General features: G+C 55.8%; 3 protein-coding genes across 3 annotated transcripts; 2 read left to right on the top strand and 1 right to left on the bottom strand.

Annotated features, from left to right (window-relative positions):
* Positions 1-263: 263 nt before the first annotated feature.
* Positions 264-7,987, top strand: Rab1b (RAB1B, member RAS oncogene family). Its single transcript, XM_052714203.1, has 6 exons — positions 264-391; positions 1,943-2,015; positions 2,246-2,341; positions 2,437-2,532; positions 6,384-6,515; positions 6,610-7,987. Exons 1-6 carry the CDS (start codon positions 378-380, stop codon positions 6,802-6,804), a joined length of 606 nt encoding a protein of 201 aa, XP_052570163.1. The 5' UTR covers positions 264-377; the 3' UTR covers positions 6,805-7,987.
* An 837-nt stretch (positions 7,988-8,824) lies between these two features.
* On the top strand, positions 8,825-14,300 carry Cnih2 (cornichon family AMPA receptor auxiliary protein 2). Its single transcript, XM_052714204.1, has 6 exons — positions 8,825-9,019; positions 12,397-12,465; positions 12,867-12,914; positions 13,140-13,252; positions 13,354-13,497; positions 13,669-14,300. The coding sequence occupies exons 1-6, from the start codon at positions 8,939-8,941 to the stop codon at positions 13,694-13,696; spliced, it is 483 nt and encodes a 160-aa protein (XP_052570164.1). The 5' UTR covers positions 8,825-8,938; the 3' UTR covers positions 13,697-14,300.
* A 405-nt stretch (positions 14,301-14,705) lies between these two features.
* Yif1a (Yip1 interacting factor homolog A, membrane trafficking protein) lies at positions 14,706-18,364 on the bottom strand. Its single transcript, XM_052714202.1, has 8 exons — positions 18,192-18,364; positions 17,351-17,562; positions 17,119-17,223; positions 16,915-16,993; positions 15,783-15,840; positions 15,469-15,624; positions 14,997-15,090; positions 14,706-14,908 (listed from the first exon to the last, which is right to left on the bottom strand). Exons 1-8 carry the CDS (start codon positions 18,220-18,222, stop codon positions 14,762-14,764), a joined length of 882 nt encoding a protein of 293 aa, XP_052570162.1. The 5' UTR covers positions 18,223-18,364; the 3' UTR covers positions 14,706-14,761.
* Positions 18,365-18,891: the final 527 nt, after the last annotated feature.

The raw sequence follows: 18,891 nt of genomic DNA on the forward strand, positions 1-18,891 counted from the left end.
GTGGCTGCCCATCTCAGAGGTGAGCCAAACGTACCCCCGGTGTTACTCAAGCGTTTCCACACGCAGATGGTGGTCCAACCAAGATTCCGCAGCAGGTCGTTCCGGGATTGGGAAGACTACAGACCCCAGAAGGCAGTTCGCGGGTGGCGACTGGAGCGCACCGGCGTTTGGGTTGCCTGGGTTGCGCCTGCGCAGCAGTGGCGAATCGAGTATCTGGGAGACTACAGGTTCCACAAAGCAGCGCGGGGCAACCAGAGTCGGAAGTGTTTGCGCCTGCGCGGCGCGGGCGGGGCCTCTAGGGCGGAGCGGCCACCATCTTGGAACGGGAGGCGGAGCAGAGCCGACTGGGAGCGACCGAGCGGGCCACCGCTGCCGCCATGAACCCCGAATAGTGAGTGAGCCCCGCCCGCGCCGTGTGGCGCAGCCTCGATCATGTCTATGGGGCTATACGCTTATCGAAGCTGTCTGGCCCTGGTCAGAACTGCGCGGCGCCCCCACATCCGGGTCCCTCTTCCGCTGACCCCCCCCCCCTACATCCGGGTCCTGCCCCTCCCCCCGGGGACCCCAGGACCCCGGCTCAACACCCCGAGTTCTCTTATCCAGGGCACGGAGGCGATTGCCTCGAAGGGCAGCTCATGGAGCTCGCAGCACCGGCCCTCCCAGGCCTTTTCGGTTATGTGACCCTGCAGATCCGGTCTCCCTGAGCCTCAGTTTCCCCACTCGCTCCTTGACCACGGGCAGGCGGTTTGGAGTCCCATCATAATAGTTTCTGGTCTCCAGAGTCGAGTACTTTCAGTTGGGCGGTGAACCTCTCTGCCTTTGGCTTGCTCCTGGAGCCCGGTTTTCAGGGCTGGCCCAGACAGAAGCTGACCAGACAAGAGCGGAGCCCAAGCCCCTGCTTGATTCACATCCCCGCAGGTCCTTCCCATTGGGGCTGCCATTTGCCCTGCCTGGGTCGCACTGCCTGTCGCTCCCGGCGGTCCGTGTTTTTTTGTTTTTTGCCCTCACCTTTGCGCAGGCCTCCAGCCCCACTCTCACGGCTTCCCTCACCTGTCACACTGCCAAAGAACTTTAGGTGAATATGGAATTGGCTTGCTCCCTTAGACTGGGATTTTTGTTCCTCAAACTCACACCTCTGGAGTAGATGGCCCACGTCCAGTTTTGCACCCGTGTTACCTTCTTCCTTCTCCCCACTTCCTTTTTCTTCTCCAGCTCTAGGCCTCAGATTTCCTTGAGAAAGGGTGAAGCTCAGCAGGGTTAGGGGAACAGGGAAGGGAGGCTCCAGGCTGTCAAAGAGCCTGACAGGCCTGGCTCCCAGGCTCACAGGTAGCCTCTGCTTAGGGTAAGTCACTTCCCTTCTCTGACCTCGGTTCCCTCGGCAGTTGGAAATAGCACTCCCTCACACCGTCGCACTGTTGTGAGGGTTTAATGAGAGGATGCGTTTAAAGCGCTTCACACAGGGCCAGGTACAGCTGAGGAAGTACCAACGGCTGCTTCCACGGCCACTTGTTGACACCTCTCATTGGTGACTTCATCTCAGGCTCTTTCACTTTGGTTTTGGCTTCATGGGTTCAGGCTTTCATTTTTGGGTCCTAGGCTGGCACACTATAAGGTCTAGCATGGGTTTCCTAAACAGCTCCTACCAAACAGCACCAGAGTCTCGGTGCTGACACCCAGCTGGTTGTGTTTCTTGGGAAATGGTGTTCTCTCTTTTGCCACAAAGTGGGAATTCAGACAGAGCAAGCTGAAGGTTTTGTGGGTTACTTACTGGGGATAGTGAGGGTCTATTTTTCATCCCTTTTCAGGACAGTGGGAGGATCTGGTGAGCATCATGGTATACCAAGCAGAAGCATGCCTCACGGTGTTGTCATGCCTGCTGCAGGGGCAGGGAGTGGGGGTAACTTTCTGCCTGCCTTCATACCTTCCCATCTTCTCTTGCCAGTGACTACCTGTTCAAGCTGCTTTTGATTGGTGACTCGGGCGTGGGCAAGTCGTGCCTGCTCCTGCGGTTTGCTGTGAGTAAGAAGCATCCCATGTCATCCACTTGGGGTCCTAGCTGGCCAATGGGAGGAAAAAGAGGCAACTCAGAACACAGTAGTTGCCAGAGCTGCCAGAACAAGAGCCCAGGCCTCTCAAGTTGGGGTGCTTAGAACTAAGGCTTGGCAGTGAGGAGCCCAGCGGGGCAGAGGACTTCCGGATAGTTCTTGGGCCTGTGTGTTCAGGCTGTTTCACTGTCACCTTTCAGGATGACACGTACACAGAGAGCTACATCAGCACTATTGGGGTGGACTTCAAGATTCGAACCATCGAGCTGGATGGCAAAACCATCAAACTTCAGATTGTGAGTATGGCTTTTCTCCAGCACTGAGACAGAAGTGTTTGCCTTGGGGTGGGGGCTCTCTTGTGGCTGACCTACTCTTTCCTCCTGTCTCATAGTGGGACACGGCTGGTCAGGAACGGTTCCGTACTATCACTTCCAGCTACTACCGAGGGGCTCATGGCATCATTGTGGTGTATGACGTCACTGACCAGGTACTCCTGGGTTTATGTCCCAGCCTCTCCTCCTGAGCCTTGACTTTTGACTCTGCGCCTTTCCCTGTTTTCATTTCCCTTAAGCTTTCTGGGGGAGACACTATGCTGAATTGCTTCATAAAGGGCAACAGGCCACAGAAGTGGACCCTGCCTAGATCCTATCGTGAAGCCTTGATAGAACCAGGCTTCATGGCTCCTGCTACCTTATTCTAGACTTTGCAGACTACCCATGTTTGGTGGCAATTAGTCAACTGGTTGGTTACTGCTGGTTCCTTGCTTCCTGAAGTCTGCAGACAGTTGGAGCAATTGGAAGGCTTTAGACAAGAAAGTGAGGAAGCCCAGCATGAGCAGAAGTTCTGGAACCCTGTGTCTACTGTGGTGGCTTCAGCAGCCAGGAATTGTCCTGACGGTGGCTCACAGTTTATAGAAACTGCATTCTTTAGCTTTCCTTGGTTGCTTACCCCACAAAATGGGAGTTTTGCTTTGTTGCCAACTTATTCCAAATTCCTGGGCTTAAGTGACCCTCCTCCTTAGCCTCCCTAGTAGCTGGGCTATTGGGTACCCACCACTGTGCCTGGCTTTTGATGCTCATGAGAAGTCCTTCATATTCCCATCTTAAAGATGAAGACTTGGTTCAGGCTGGGGCAGTGACTTGCTAAGGGCCTCCAGCCAGTTAGTGGCAGAGGCCGAAGGCCTCTTTGTCTACCAGGCAGTCCTGGGCTGGGAGAGTCCCTGCTTTGAGGGGCAGTGACCACTTACCAGAGACTCCTGATACCCATGCCTTTACCTCTCCTGTCTAACAAGGTGAGTGAGCTTAGTGCCACTCAGAGCTCACCAAGGCTTTCACTGTCATAGCCAATCAGCTTCTTGCCCAGATTGACTTCCTGTAACTTTTTACTCTGTTTTCTTCTCTTTCCTTGAAAATACTATCTGTAGCTCTCTTGTCTCTCACTAAGCATACGTTCTGCAGTGAGCTGCACCCTCAACCCCTTTAGTCTCTCATTGGCTCCCCCTTACTACGCATTAACCCCGTATTTTCTGCACCCTAACCAACCCCAGCCACTTCTGTGGTTTGCCTTTTGTCGTGTGTTCTGGGATTCTTCCGTCCAGACAGATGGCCCCTGGGTTCCCATCTCTGGGTGTGTGCCTGTGCTGGCCTGTGGTGTCTCTAGCAGGAATAACCTTCCTGCTCTCACCCAGTGAAGGAGATGGTGAGGCCTCAGTAAACACCAGGTGGGAGGAAAGGGCTTGTCTCATCTTAAAACTCTCAGGTAGTAGTCCATCACTGAAGGAAGCCAAGGCATGAAGTCAGGCGGGAACCATGAGAAAGGTACCTACTGGCTTGTTCCCATGGTTTGTTCAGCTTGCTTTCTTAGACCACCCAAGGCCACCTGCCAGAGGATGACACTGCCCACAGTGAGCTCGGCCCTTCCACATCCACCGTCAATCAAGAAAATGCCTCAGAGACATGCTCACAGGACAGTCTGATGGGGGAAGTTCCTCAGTTTAGATGCCCTTTCCAGATGTTTAGATTTGTGTCAAGTTGAAAAATGCTAACTAGTGCACCATGTTTCCTACATGAAGAAGGTATTTTCCAGAGGGTTAGTAACTTGCCTGTGATGTGGTGTAAAGAAAGACAAAGCCCTTCCTCTGTCTCCCAACTGCCTCTGTGGGCTTCACACCAGCTGCAGGATTCAGATTCCAGCACTAGCCTCACCATCTCCCCCCACCCGCCTTCTGTATCCTTGTAAGTCTGACCAGAAAACTTCCTTTCTCCATAGTTAGTCTCAAGGCACCTCTATTCTCTCCCCATCATTTCAGCTCTGTCCTTTCATAATAATAGCAGTGATGAGGATAATAGCAGCTCTTGCTAATTGAGCACTTGTTATGAGACAGGCCTGCATTCATTTCTCATGCAAACAACAGTTCTGCTGGGAGGTGTTATCGGAACAAAAGAGGAAACTGAGACCCAGGTCAGGTGACTGGATATCTGAGGTCACATAGTAGATGACCAAGCTTAGGTGATAGCCAAGGTAGCCTAACTCTAAGCCTGTGCTCTTTCTGGCTGCATTCCTGGTTGAGGACATTACTCTAGATTATTCTAGCGACTTCCCAGTTGCTCTGTATTTTGTTAATCTGCTCTAATCCTGCCCAGACTCTATTTCCAGAACACAGATATGCTCCAGTTTCTATTCAACTGAGAAAACCCTCAGTGTCTGTTGGGTATGCCAAGTTTATCCAGGCTAAGACTTTTTCAGCTCTGTCCTGACCACCCCTCACCAGTCCTTCCCAACCTGCAGCCTGCTGTTTTCCCACTTCCAACTCCCCAAAGACACCACACCCTCCCGTTCCAGCAGACACTGTCTCCTTAGCTGGTAGCTTTTGCATCAGTTGAGTCCATGCCTGCAGGGTGGGGTGGTCCTGAGGCTGCCCAACTCTGGCTTTTGATCCCATCTTGCTATGTGTGTGTAGTGGTCTGTTCCTCCACTGTCCCCTGAGTGCCCTCTGTTCCCTCCTTCCAGCATAGGGCCCAGCTTAGGACATGAGATTGTGTATAGTAGAGCCCAGCATACCTTAAAGAAGGGAAACCAGGAGCTGGAGAGATGGTTCAGCAAAGTGTTCACTGCTCTTACAGAGGACTTGAGTTTTGGTTCCCAGCACTGCACTCACATGGCAGTTTACAACTGTCTGTAACTCCCCAATTCCAGAGGAGCTAATGCCCTCTTCTGGCCTCCAAGGGCACGAGCCATATACAGGGTGCACATGCATGCAGGTAGGCAACTTTTTAAACAGAAGAGAAAACACAGCTCTAGCTTGAATGTATTTCTAGAAATTCCATCCTTTGCACAAATTCCATGTCAAGCTGCTAGGGGAGTCTGAGACTCAGTGACGTGATAGTTGGTGTCAGAAGTGGGGTGAACCTATCTCCTTCACTGGCCAGAGTCTTCCTTATGAAGACCCTTCATCTCCCACTGGGCTCCAAGGCTTCAGAATTAAAGAGAGAACTGGAGATATATGTAGCTCAGCATGAAGTCCTTTGTCTTTGTGGGGTGTGTGTGTGTGTGTGTGTAGGGGTTACGAGACAGGGTTTCTCTGTGTAGCCCTGGCTGTCCTGGTCCCTTTGTAGACCAGACTGGCCTTGAACTCAAGAGATTCACCTGCCTCTGTCTCCTGAGTGCTGAGATTAAAAGAATATGCCACCACGCCCAGCTCCTCTTCATTATTTTTAATGATTTATTTTTGTTTCATGTGCATTGGTGTTTTGTCTGCTAGTTAAAGATTTCTGGTACCCTGGAAATGGAGCTGCAGACAGTTGTGAGCTGCCATGTGGGTGCTGGGAATTGAACCCAGGTCCTCTGGAAGAACAGCTGGTGCTCTTAACCACTGAACCCTCTCTCCAGCCCCCTTTTTCATAATTTTTATTTTGAAAGGGTCTCATTAAGTTCCCTGGGCTGGTCTTGAACTTGTAGTCTTCATGCCTCAGCTTCCTTCCTACCTAGGACCATCTGCCTTCATCAACCATGCCTGATGTCACCTGCCTTTCTTGTGATGCCCTTAGCTTCTGTGTGTGGTTACACCTAGGAACAGTTTAGGGAGAGAGAACTGCAGAATACAGAAATGCCCTGTAATTGTAGGCAGCTGGTGAGGTGTTGGGGCTGCTGGCTGGTGGCTACTCTGTCCTGACTTTGGTTTTGGGGTTTCCACATGGAAGAGAACCATGGGAAAACTAAGCCCAGAGGGGAGGACTTCATCTGTATCCCCATGCTCAGGGCTCCTGCCTTTCCCTCAAAGTTCTCTAGACCTAGCTAGACTGTGTTTGGGAGTTCAGTAACTTTGGACCCTGTGTCTAGGAATCCTATGCTAACGTGAAACAGTGGCTACAGGAGATAGATCGCTACGCCAGTGAGAACGTCAATAAACTCCTGGTAGGCAACAAGAGTGATCTCACCACCAAGAAGGTCGTGGACAATACCACAGCCAAGGTGAGCAGGGCCGGCCTTGGCTGTCAGGGGGTTAGGGCTCATTTCCCTTCACCCCTTCTCACCCTTGCTCTTATTTCTCTTATCTCTGTGGCAGGAATTCGCAGACTCCCTGGGTGTCCCCTTCCTGGAGACGAGTGCCAAGAATGCCACCAATGTTGAGCAAGCGTTCATGACGATGGCCGCAGAGATCAAAAAGCGGATGGGGCCAGGAGCAGCTTCTGGGGGTGAACGGCCCAGCCTGAAGATCGACAGCACCCCTGTGAAGCCAGCTAGTGGTGGCTGTTGCTAGGAAGGGCACTTGGGGAAGGGACACCTTCTCCAGATGATGCCCGTGGAGGGGGCAGAAAGTGCCTCCCTCTCCTAGGGCATTTGAGTCTGTGGCTTTGGGGTGTCCTGGGCTCCCCATCTTCCTCTGGCCCATCTGCCTTCTGCTCTGAGTCCTAGTTCTGTCAGGGCCCCCATGGAGGACATGCAGGACCTGTGGCTGGGGTGGTCACAGGGACTGCTCTGCTGCTGCCTCTAGGTACCTTGAAAAGATGCCCACCACGCACCTTTCTTTGGAATGAGGGCTCCGCTGTCTGTCACTCACCCCATGTATGCTGCACTGGGTTTCCCTTTTCCTTTCTTCCTTCCCAATAACTGAGGGCCTCCCTGCCTCTGCTGCCCCTGGCTGTAGGCAGTGGCCAGGGGATCCAGGGCCTCAGATCCAGGGTCCTGCGTCGGACCTCAGGACAGGGGAGGGGGCTGTCAGAGCCCACCAGCCCACCCTTTCCTTACCCTTGCCTCCCTCCACCGCTCCCACACTCAGCTTGAGCCGTCCAGCTGCTGATGGGTCTTGAGCACAACTAGGTAGGTGGGCGGATGGCTGTGTTGGGCCTGTGTCTCACGCCCAGAGGGAGCCTGCGCCTGCCTTCCTTGCCCTGCCAGAGCCAGGCCCATGTGCTGCCTGCCCACCAAGCCCCTTTGTCCCTGAGAAAGGCGGAGGCGGAAGGCCCACCGTGCCAAAGGCCGGGCACCAGCCTTAACCCCCTCTCTGCCAGCACCACTTCTTTCCTTGAGGCGGCACATCTGGCTTGTTCTCCCTCCATCCCTCAGAGCCTGAGGGGGCCAGACCCACTTCTCTGGGGAGTGTGGGGGCCACTTGGGGTTGTGGGACTCTTTGCCCCTCCCCACTCAGAATCCAGGCCCCCACCCTCTGGCACAGCTTCCTGCAGAAAACCTTTGGTCTGTACCTAATCATCCATGTCCTTCGTGCTGTCTTCTTGCCATTCTTACCCTACACCCTCCCCTCCCTTCCAGTGTGTATTTAAATCCCTGGGCTGCCCCTCTGGGAGGGAGCCTCTTCTCCCATGTTCCCCTCTGGTGTCATGTCAGGCATTTTGCAAGGAAAAGCCACTTGGGGAAAGATGGAAAAGGATGAAAAAAATAAATTTCCACTGGCCCTTGGATAAGCCAAGGGTTTTTGCAAGGAAGCGGTGGTGACGAGTGTGGTCTGTGGTCTGAGTCTGGCTTTGAGTTGCTGCATGGAACTAGAATCCAGAGTTTAGTGTGATGCACAGGGGTCCTGACTCGGACTGTGTCCTAAGTTTGCTGTTAAAAGCCCTTGACCCACATACTGGGGCTGGGAAAGCCTGCTGTGCTGCTGGGGGATGTCCCTAAGGGCCCAGCACGGATCTGTCAGAGGGAGGCAGGCAGGAGGTCATCGGGTGAGCCACCATCAATACCCACGGGGAGGGCTTGCAAGGCATGAAGTTGGGCAAGAACTGGACCCAGGAGCGGGCTTTGAGCCCCACAGATGTACTACATCCTGCTTGGTCTTCACCTTCCTCCAGTCCTTGAGTTAAGTCCCCCTTCTGCCTTCTGTTTGGCTTCAAGCCAGAGTCCAGATACCCTGAACTACGAACAAGTGCTTCACATCAGGGCCTCAGTCGTCTCCACAGCCAGCACTGTATGTACTGAATGTGGCTGTGGTGGGCTAGTTGTGTGAGAGTTGTACCAGGAACGTGCGTCCAGGTCTTCCGCGTTCTGAGGGTGCGCGAGCGGCGGTGCTGGGCCTCCTGGGCGGGCAGAGGCTGGCGGAGGGGCGCTCAGAGCCTCGGCCCCGCCCGAGGCCGCTGCACGGCGGCCCCGCCCCCGGCTCCGCCCCGCCGGCTTCGCGGGCTGGAGAGCGAGGGAGCCGCGGGCGAGGGATCGCAGGATGAGCGATCGGGGCCCGGGCAGCCGGCAGCGGACGCGCCCCCCGAGCCCCACGGCCCGCGCCCCGCGTCCCCCACGGCCCCGCGGCCCCGGCCCCGGACGCGCTGCCCGTGTCCCTCGAGTCCCGTGGGCCATGCCCGGCCGGCCCTAAGTGTGGGCCGGGGGGCGTCCCCTTGCGCCCAGACCCCGCGCTGGCGCCCCCCGGGCCGCCGCCCGGCGCGGGGGCCATGGCGTTCACCTTCGCAGCATTCTGCTACATGCTCACCCTGGTGCTGTGCGCCTCCCTCATCTTCTTTGTCATCTGGCACGTAAGGCTGGGCTCAGACTGGGGGCGGGGTGGGGGGCAGTGGGCTTAGGGAGCAGGATGGGGCTGGGGCGGATGGTCTCAGAGCCCCGGGGAAACTTGAAGGGTCTTTTCCATTATCCACCATCCATTGGTTTCTATTCGCCCCCCTCCATTAACACCCCCTGCTGTCGGCTGCCTTCCCCGGGGGCAGCCCCCCTTCCTTCACCGCCCCCGCCTGTCTGTGGATATGTCAGTAGGTCCTGACCCTCTCCTTGCCTGATCCAGTCATTGGGCAGGGGGTGGAATTCTTGATCCTTCTACAGCTTCATCCATCCACCCCCGTCTGTCCATCGGGCAGTTTGTCTGTTTCCCCCCCCCACACACCCCTCCTTTGTGGGTTTTTCCAACCAGAGTGATGGAGCCGGTTGCTATGGCAACTGCATCTGTTTACAAGACCCGCATATCTTGGAACCCATTAACCCTGTCCCCTCTCGGACCCTTCTCTGACCCAAGAGGGACAGGTTCGAAGTAGCCCCAGAAACCTAACCCCCACCTTGTCTCACTTCGGGGAACCCTCCAGTTCCCTTCCCACTTCCCAGCTTCCTTCCTACCCCCCACATACATGCCCTTTGTCTTTCACGCCCCCACTTCTGGTCTGCCCTCACTCTGGCCTAGCCTGACTCCAGAATGTCTGTGTCTCATCTCCTCCTGATGGCTCTCCCCTGCGGAGGGCTCTCCTACCTAGTTCTACCCTGGGCTTTCCCTAGGCTGCCCTCTACCTGGTCCCTTTCTCCTCACTACAGAACTGTGAGCCTCTGGCTCACTGTCCGGGTCTTTGCCCCACCCCCCTTTCCAGCTTCCCCTCCGCCTCTGCCCTCTGAGGTGTCTGCCCCAAACGGGTCCCATCCAGGCCTCCGTCTGTTGTGGCTACTAGTGCACTCTGCACATCTGCACACACTTCCCTGGTCTTGTCATCCTTTCAGGGGTCCTCTTATCTGATTGCAACCGGCCTGCCTCCCTTCCTCCTTGCTTTATCTGCCTCTTTCCTGCTCCCCCACTTCCTCTCTCTTCCTGGGACTTGCTGCCTCTCACCAGTAGTCCGTCGGTCCCCCCCCCTCCCGGAACTCTCCCCTCGTTCCCCTTCGTACGGTGCCATGCCACCACTGTGTGAAGACCCAGCCCACGCGTGTCTCCCAGCGTGTTCCGTCTCCAGCCCTGCCCTCACTCTGCCCTGGTCTTGACCCAAGTCTTCCAGTTGCTTCTTTTGCTTTTTCTTGCCCTCTGCTCCGTTTTTCTCTTCTTCCATCACCCCAGATCCATTATCATCTTTCTGAGCTTCCTGTCCCAGGCTCAGGGCCTTCGACAGTCCTGTGGGGGCAAGAGAGCTCGGGTCCTAAGAATTGGAAAGAATGAGGACACACAGGAAATAACTAGCGCCTGAAATTCAAGAAGCCCATTTCCCACTCACGTCCCCTCTTTCTGATAGGGAACCTCTCAGGAGATTCTCCCAGAAGGCAGCCTAGCACAGCTGCAAGGGAGTCAGGCTACATAAGACCAGACTCTGCCCTTGCAGAATGCCCAGGCTGAGCTGAAGTCTACTAAGGTTTGGAGCGACGCCTTTGTTCTCTTAACAAACCTTTCTGGAGCCCCTACTGCTGAGACACTGCTTCTTCAGCCTTTTAGCTGGGCTACCTTAGCTAACTGGAACTGTTTCCTCATCAGTAAAATGGACTTGTAGACATGAGGTCTGGGAGAGGAGATGTGGGCCTCAGTTCAAAGTTGTTAAGACTAGAACCTTCTGTGCCCGGACTCCTGTTCCCACCTCAACCCTCAGCCCAGACCCTACTAGTCACTAGGCAACCAACCCTGGTGAGTGACGTGTGTCATCTGTCACAGTGGGGAATTGTTTGTTCCGGGGTGGGGGAGGGTGGGGGGACGCTGAGTCAGCGCCAAGCAGCCTGGGGGGGGGGGAGGCTCCACACCCGCTGCCTGCTGGTGGTGCCAGCTCTGGGGCAGACAGACAGACAGCACCCTTCCGCCCCTGCTGGACCCTGTTGCAGTGCCTATCAGGCAGGCAGCTGCCCAGAGTCAGAGGAATTGGGGGAGGGGCTCCAGATGGCCCCAGTTCCCTCCAGGAAGCCCGTGTTCTTTTCCTCTGAACCGTATGGGGTCTAGGATGTTTGGGGGTGGTGGCCCTGCTGCCTCATCCTGGGGCTCCCCTTCCCCCTCAGTCAGGCTTCTTTGCCAGCCTGCCTCCCCCAGGTCACCGGGAGCTCCTTCCAGGCCCACACCGTCATTTCCTCAAGTGTCTGTTACCTCAGGAGATTCCCCACTGCTGAGTACACTGCCGTCCCCCTACTCCGGACACCACAACAGAAGGCACTTGGGACCTTCTGCCTTCACTCCCCTTACCACACAGGCCCTTTGGAGCTGGCTACTAGAGAGCACCGGGTTGCATCTCCACCACTCCATTTCCATGACCACCATCCTTCTCAGCCCACCATGAACCCCCCCTGGACTTGAATAGGCCCTCCAGTGATCTCCGAGCAGACAAAGTGGGTAGTACTTTTCACTGGATTACAGGTTTACCACTCAGTAGCTGTGTGGCCTTGGACAGGATACCTGTCTTCTCATCTGCAAGTCAGCAATGAAAATAGTGCTAGAATTAAGTCATTAGGTTGTCGCAAGCGGTCGGTCGGTCGGCCAGCTCATAAAGCCTGCTGGGTGGTGATCTTGGCTGTGGCTGTTAGCCAGCTTGTGTCCCCACCAATCCTAAACCTAAATCTGACCGCCCCACTTCGTTCTCTAGGCCTCCCTCCACTCTTATGGTAAAGCCGTCTTGGTTGGCCTTGCAGGGGCTGGCTCTGTTGACCTTTCCACCTGCCTCGAATCCTCTTTTCTTCCCACCTTCACACAGCCCAGCCCCATGAACCGCTGGCCGAATGTTCTTTCAACCTTCTGTGTGCCTTTGTGTCTGTTGTTACCACGGCTTGGACTGCGTTTCCCCCATTTGTTCACCAAATGCTTACTCGTCAGCTTGAGCCCACCAACCCATATGGAGTCTTGCTCGTACCTCACCACCTGATCAAGAGTTCTCTCCCCAACTCCCTGGGGCGCCTCCTGGACAAGAACTGTGTTCTAACCCTCTAGGGTTCCTCTGCTCAGCATGAGGCCTGGGAGAGGAGAGGCCATGACTTGAAATATATGGGGAGTGTAATAGACATTAGGATTCCATTGTCGACTGCCTGTGAGCTTAGGCCAAGATGTGTGTGTGTGTGTTTACCATCCAGCTCCCTCCAAGAAGCCCATGTTCTTTTCCTCTGAGCCATCTGGGTCTGAGGTGTTCAGGGTGGTGGTGGGCCTGCCCCAACCCTGACAGGTACATGCCCCTGCCCCCAGATCATAGCCTTTGATGAGCTGCGGACTGATTTCAAGAACCCCATCGACCAGGGGAACCCAGCGCGGGCAGTAAGTGATACATGTGCTGTGCTGAGGTGTGTCCGTCTGTTTGTCTTTCTGTCACGGGTGGAAGGTGGGAATGGGGGTCGGGAAAAGGGGATGCGATGTGGAGGGCTGATGAGGTGACCCTGTCCTTTCCCCTGTCCCCGCCCTCGCAAACACCTGGAGCGGGCTCAGGGCTCGGGTTCCTCCTGGTGGGTCAGCCTTTTCCAGGCTCTGGGCCGTTGCCATGGAGATGCAGATGAAGGCCCCTCCATGGCGACAGTCGCCATGGGGACGCGGCTGCTTTCCTGCGAGGAAGACACCACGGAGTGTTCTGGCGCCCTCTGGCGACCACACGCGGGGCCGTGGGAGGCGCCCTGGTTTCTGCTCCACGGCCTCTCTTATCTAGGCCCTTTCCTTCCCTACAGCGCGAGCGTTTGAAAAACATCGAACGCATCTGCTGCCTCCTGAGGAAGGTCAGTGTCAGGGCAGGGGTCAGGAAGCTCCTAGCTAGTGCTGATCTCACTCTCCATCCCACAGCAATGCCTTCCTCTTCTCTGAGCCTTTTGGATCCACTTTGCCACCCGGGAGGGTGGGAATGGCAAGCCAGAGACCTTTTAGTTCTGAGATCATGGTGGGTGGGCACTCCCTAAACCTCATCACTTCCCTGTGCCGTTGACCTCTCACCCTCGCTCTCCCAGCTGGTGGTCCCGGAATATTCCATCCACGGCCTCTTCTGTCTGATGTTTCTGTGTGCGGCAGAGTGGGTGACCCTGGGCCTCAACATCCCCCTCCTCTTCTACCACCTCTGGAGGTGAGGGCAGCAGCTGCCTGGGGGAGGCGAAGATGGGAACAGGGCAGGATGGGGCCAGACCTGGGTGGCTGGAGGGGGCACTCAGACCTCCCTCACCCCAGGTACTTCCACCGTCCTGCGGATGGCTCTGAGGTCATGTATGATGCGGTCTCTATCATGAATGCTGACATCCTCAACTACTGCCAGAAGGAGTCCTGGTGCAAACTCGCCTTCTACCTGCTCTCCTTCTTCTATTACCTGTACAGGTGAGGCTTTGGCCACGGCAGGTGGAAACTAGGCAAGGGGTAGCCCAGGCGTCAGGCTCTCAATTCCTAGTCCCTCTTTTTGCCCTTGAGGACTACAGACAAACCAGGGTATGACTGGGAGGGTGGTAGGCTTTCTCAGGACACACATTCACAGCTTTGTCTCCCCCACAGTATGGTTTATACGTTGGTGAGCTTCTAAGGGTGAAGCCGGCCAGGGAGCAAGCCCAGAATGGACCGGACGCCTGTGCACCCCTAGCCCTACCCTTCTGGCCACAGAGGCCTCAGCCCCGGGGAGACAGGGGGCACTGGTGCCTCCAGCCTCTTCACCCCCCAAACTGCTGCTGCGGGGACCCCCCGCCTTCAGAGCTCTCCCCCTCCAACTAGGGCCAGGCAAAGCTCTATCTAGGGGTGGGGGCTCCACTGCTAGCCTGCAGCTAGGCATGGCAGTTGTCCTGGAAGAGGCAGGACTTCCAGTCTTGTCTGTTTCAGGGGAACTTGGGCCCTGCCACCAGGCAGACCTTGATCTTGGAAATTCTGGGCAGCCCCCCTTGGCCCTCACCCTGAAGCTCCCCCTGCAGGTGGGGGGGCACCTGCACCAGGAATGAGCAGGCTCAATATGGGGGCAGCCCCATCCCTAGTCTGCCCTCTCCCCTCCCCAGGCTCTCTTTCCATCCCAGTCTCTACTTCTCCCAAACCCAGCCCACCTGCCCCTCGGTCCTATTTTCTATGTCGCCTGGAGGAGTCCGGCACCCCCTCCCCGGCCATTTGTGACAAAATATGAATAAACAACTGAAAACACACAAGCCCCAGTTCTGCTCCTGAAAGGCTTGAACAGATGGGGTCAGGTGGGATACTCTGAAGGGAGCGACCTGGAGCTACATCCCCAGCACACTGAATCTCACCCTACTAGCCCCAGGCTTCTCTCGGATGTATCTGAGGCCTTAGAGGTCTCCTTGGCAGCCATTCTTACACACACACACACACACACACACACACACACACACACACACACACACCCTTTCCTGATGTGTCTAATACAATCCTTCCAGCTGTTTTTCAAGGCAGTATAAAAGTCACCTCCAGGATGCTCTCCTTGGACCTACCTACCCTTCTCCTAAACAGCCCCAAGCTGAGTCTCCTGGACAAAGCAGAGGCCCAGAGGTGTCCATGGCTTCCCCTTGGGCCCCAGGAACCAGGGTCAAGCCAAGTCAAGGAAACCAAATCTTCAATGTATGGAAAAATCAGTGCCACCTGGGACCAGGGATCACCGGACCAGGTGGAAGGTCAGCCAGTATATGATGAGGGGCTGGAAGGCAGCTGCTCCCAGGGTCAGGTAGAGCTGGAGACGCTGCCGAGGGGCTGGCCCCCCCATGCTGTCAGGGCCCAAGGCTGCAGTCCTCAAAGAACGCACCTAGAAGAAAGGAGTGCTGAGGCTGGGCCAGGAGGGGAATGTGTCCCAGAGCTGACCCGGGGGAGGAGAGGGATCACCCCACACTCACAATGAAGTACATAAGTGCAGATGACGTCCAGGCCAGGGCCACGTAGTAGCCATCGTTGCCGAAGAGCAGCCCTGTGAGCACACTGAGGATCATCCTGGGGGTGCAGGAATGGACTGGTGATCCCCAAGGCCCAAGCCTGAGACTGGCCCTATCCACCAGGGCCTAGAGCCACCCACCACTGTGACCCATCACACCAGGCTGTCCCTACAAGGAACCAGACTCTGAATGGATCTGCAAGGTTCAGGACTCATCCCCAGGACCTGAAATCTCTTTCTCTTCCTTGGGCTCCCCAAGATAACTCACAAATCCTCAACCTCTTTCAAGTCACTAGCTCCAAGAGACTGGTGGAGTAGAGCTGGGGGTTGAAATGGGGTAGAAGCATCTCCAGTGTCACAGGGAAGGCTGCAGCTACACAGGCTCAAAGGCTGTGGTCGCAGACCCCCCAAGCTCCTCTCAGCCCACAGGTACTCACCCAACATATTTGTAACCGCTGTAGGCCAAGAGGTGGAAGGTACTGAGCTCACTGTGTACGGTGGCCAGGTAGAGGCCCAGGAGCAGGGCCAGCACCTCCATTAACACCCATACCAGAGCTGTGCTTGCACACAGGCCCAGCACCTCTGGGGAGAACCTGCAGCCATGGGAGAAGGTAGGTCAGAATGAGCCATCCTGTAGCAGGTGTAAGGTGAGAGGCTAAGAATGAGCTGAGACCTGGCGCCGGACCGGACACACATTCCCTATAGAGGAAGGGAGATGAGCCAGAAGGGAGAATAAAGCGTCAGCACCAACCTTTTCTGAATGCCCAGTGCCATCCCAGCCAGCAGCACATATGTGATGAAGGCCATGGCTGCCAAGAGAGGAAAGGATGTAGTCAGTGTGGCTTCCTCACCCAAAACCCCTCATTAGGCATTCAAGTCCACTGATATTCTAGCTTCTCCCATACTTCCCTCCCTGCATATCCCAACATGGCTCACCCTTCACATTCAGCTCTCCAATGTCCTGTCCCAATGCACCTCTCTGACTACCCACCCCCTCCAGCTGAACACCACTGGACCTCCCAGGACCATAAGCTATCATCTTCCCTCTTATTGACATGGCCACCAGAGGGCACAGCATTGCCACCTGCAAACTATGGGAGAGTTAAGTCCCGGAGAGCCGTGGCTTCAACATATGACACAGGATGACAGTACTAGCTTTGAAACACGGGTCAGGAGAGGGTCAGGGATGGAACAACCTCAGCAGCTGCCCTTCCTGGCAGCTCCTGGACAGCTCTGCCCTCTGCCCTACCATATCTGCTCTCCTTGTGTGTGTCCTCTGGGCCTGACCCTGATGAGCAGACAGGACAGAGAAGAGTGAGGTACAGAGGCTATGTAGCTAGCCTGATAAGTGCCATGGAGACAGGCAGCCGTGGGGATCCAGAAGGAAGCATTTGCTCCAGCAGTTAGGCTTCCTAGAAGGGGGGATGTTGGAGCAGGCCTCCGAGGACAGGGCAGTAACGGGAACAGCAGCTAGCATTTATGGTGAGGTGTGTCTCCTTCACACCAGGGGGAATGCTCAGCACATACCATCTCCCTGGCTCTCCACAACAATTCTCTGAGGTAGAAGCCATTGTTGGTCTTACTAAAGGCAGAAAGAACCAGCCTAAAGTCCTACAGCTGGAAGCTGCTGAGCCAAGTAAAAACCCAGTGGTCCGGGCTGGAGAGAGACAGGGTCCAAATTAAAAGGCAGGAAGGTTATGGAAACATCAAGGTCACACTCAGGAAGGTTCCTACCGGTCACCCTGTCAATCTGGTGTCTGTTAACAGTCACACATGAAAAGCACCAGAAATGGATGCTGGGTCATTAGTTGAGTCTCCTTTTTCCTAACGATGCTTCAGGGCACAAGTACCCCTGCGTCCCCAAGCCCACATCAGAGACTCACTGGGGATATAGAGGTCAGGAGCATTGAGGTCTTTCCGTGGGGGCAGAGGCACATCATGACTGTATTGCATTTTCCAGTTCTGGCAGTGGCAGGGGTCCGGTAAGCAGGAGCAGAGGAAAAAAAGGAAGAAAGGGATTGAGGTCTGAGGATCAGGTTTCCCGAAAGTGGGGAGAGGCATGCCAGCTCACCTGGTAGGACGCTCACCTGATGTGTGTAGGGGAAGACCAATAGTCCTAGCTTCTTGGCTACATAGGCTGTGTCCACAGCAAAAAAATACTTGAGTTTGTTCACAGAGACAAAGCGGTGCAGCTGGAAGTGGAGAAAGAAGACTGTGGACGTGTCCTTCCTAAGGCTGCTTGGGGAGTCAAGTGGGATCCTGTGACACCCCAGCCCTAGCCAGAAACCCTGTCACCCTTTCCCTGAGCACAGGCCACACCTCTTTGTGCACTATGTCCTTCCCTTGGGATGCTATGGAGCTGCCATAGGCCATAGCCATATTGGCCATTGGGTCTCCAAGCAGGTGGTTGACACTGAAGGATACATCAGCTCCTGGGGCTGGGTATCCACCTGGCTGGCTGGAATAGCCACCACTTGTATCATCGAAGAGCGGAGGAGGATCTGGAGCTGCCCGGGTCCTGTGCTTGGAACCTGCAGGTGTGGGAATACCAAAGTAGGTAACAGAAATACAGAGCAAGGACCCAAATCATTGCACCTTCCCCGGGCTGAGAAGCTGTGCATAGGTCCTGGGACACCAAACAGCTGCTGAGAAAAAGTCAGAACGCGTTTTAAGAAAGATCTCCTATTCTTTTGGGGGGAGGCGCGCCTTGAAGTGGCTGCCCACTTGTGATTGCTGGGAAGTCTCAAGGAAGATGATCCCTGAATACTAGAAAGTGAGCAGTTGTTTGCTTGAGTACGGTCACCGGTAAGACATCCCTTAATACGTGTAGAAAAGGCAACACTGGCTACTCGGAGTCCCGGGACAGTGGTCAGGAAGGCTGCCAGAGTTATAATAGAGAAACGAAGTTCTGGAGGAGAAGTCGATTCATGCAGGATCAGACTTGGGGATTCCAGTTGTGCTATCGCCGCCTAATCTCAGGACTGGCCAGCAAGGGCGAAGTCCAGGACACGCTGTAGTGTGGCAGGGCAGGAACCCGAGGGACACTCCCCGCCCTGGGCAGCAGTCACCGCAGGCCCTCTCCCCCACGGAGAGTGGGTCCCGCAGGGGATTGGGCGCCCTGCTGCCAGGCCGCGCCCCGCCCTCCCCAGTCTTCACGCACCGTGGGCTCCGTATCCCGAGTGATAAGCCATGGCCAGGATGACCGCGCTACCCAAGGGCTGGCTGCGCTGAGTCGGGGGTACAACACGACTGAAACAGCTGCTTCTCTCGCCCAGCACTGACCGAAGTTACCCGACAGCCCGACACGTCCCAGGGCTGGCGGATCGCGGCGCCATGTCCGTGGCGTCACACTCCGCTGTCTCCCATAGGCTCTTCGGAGGAGCTGGTTCTCGCCCTCCACACTCCCAATTGGCTACTGGTGAGCCTTCGCCCAATCGGATTTGGACATAGTCAACTTCCGACAGATAGGGGGCGGTGCCATTCAAGGCGCTCTCCGATTGAGTAGGAGGCTGGTTAAATCGCGGCACGACCAGCCAATAGGTGGGAAGGATTTGTAACTTAGTTCCGCGTCTGCGCCGAGAGGCGCTTGACGCTCCTTGCCACGACTACGCCGGTAGCAAGACAGCTCCGGACGGACACAGCTAGTTAAGGTACAGAGCCGACTCCGCTGCAACGCATTCCAGGAGGAATGTGGCGGTCGGTCAAGCTCTGACCGATCCTTGCCCTCCCTCTTGTGCTCTCTTTCCTCCAGTTCACTCAGTCTTGTAGCGGAGCCCCGGCCGGCTAGAATGTGGTGGTGTTGCCCACACCAGGCGAGTGACTGCGCAGTCTAGAGCCCTAAAGCGCTGACTCCTCCTCCG

Source organism: Peromyscus californicus, unplaced genomic scaffold, assembly GCF_007827085.1.
Source record: "Peromyscus californicus insignis strain IS unplaced genomic scaffold, ASM782708v3 Scaffold_4__1_contigs__length_199733344, whole genome shotgun sequence".
Lineage (NCBI taxonomy): Eukaryota > Metazoa > Chordata > Mammalia > Rodentia > Cricetidae > Peromyscus > Peromyscus californicus.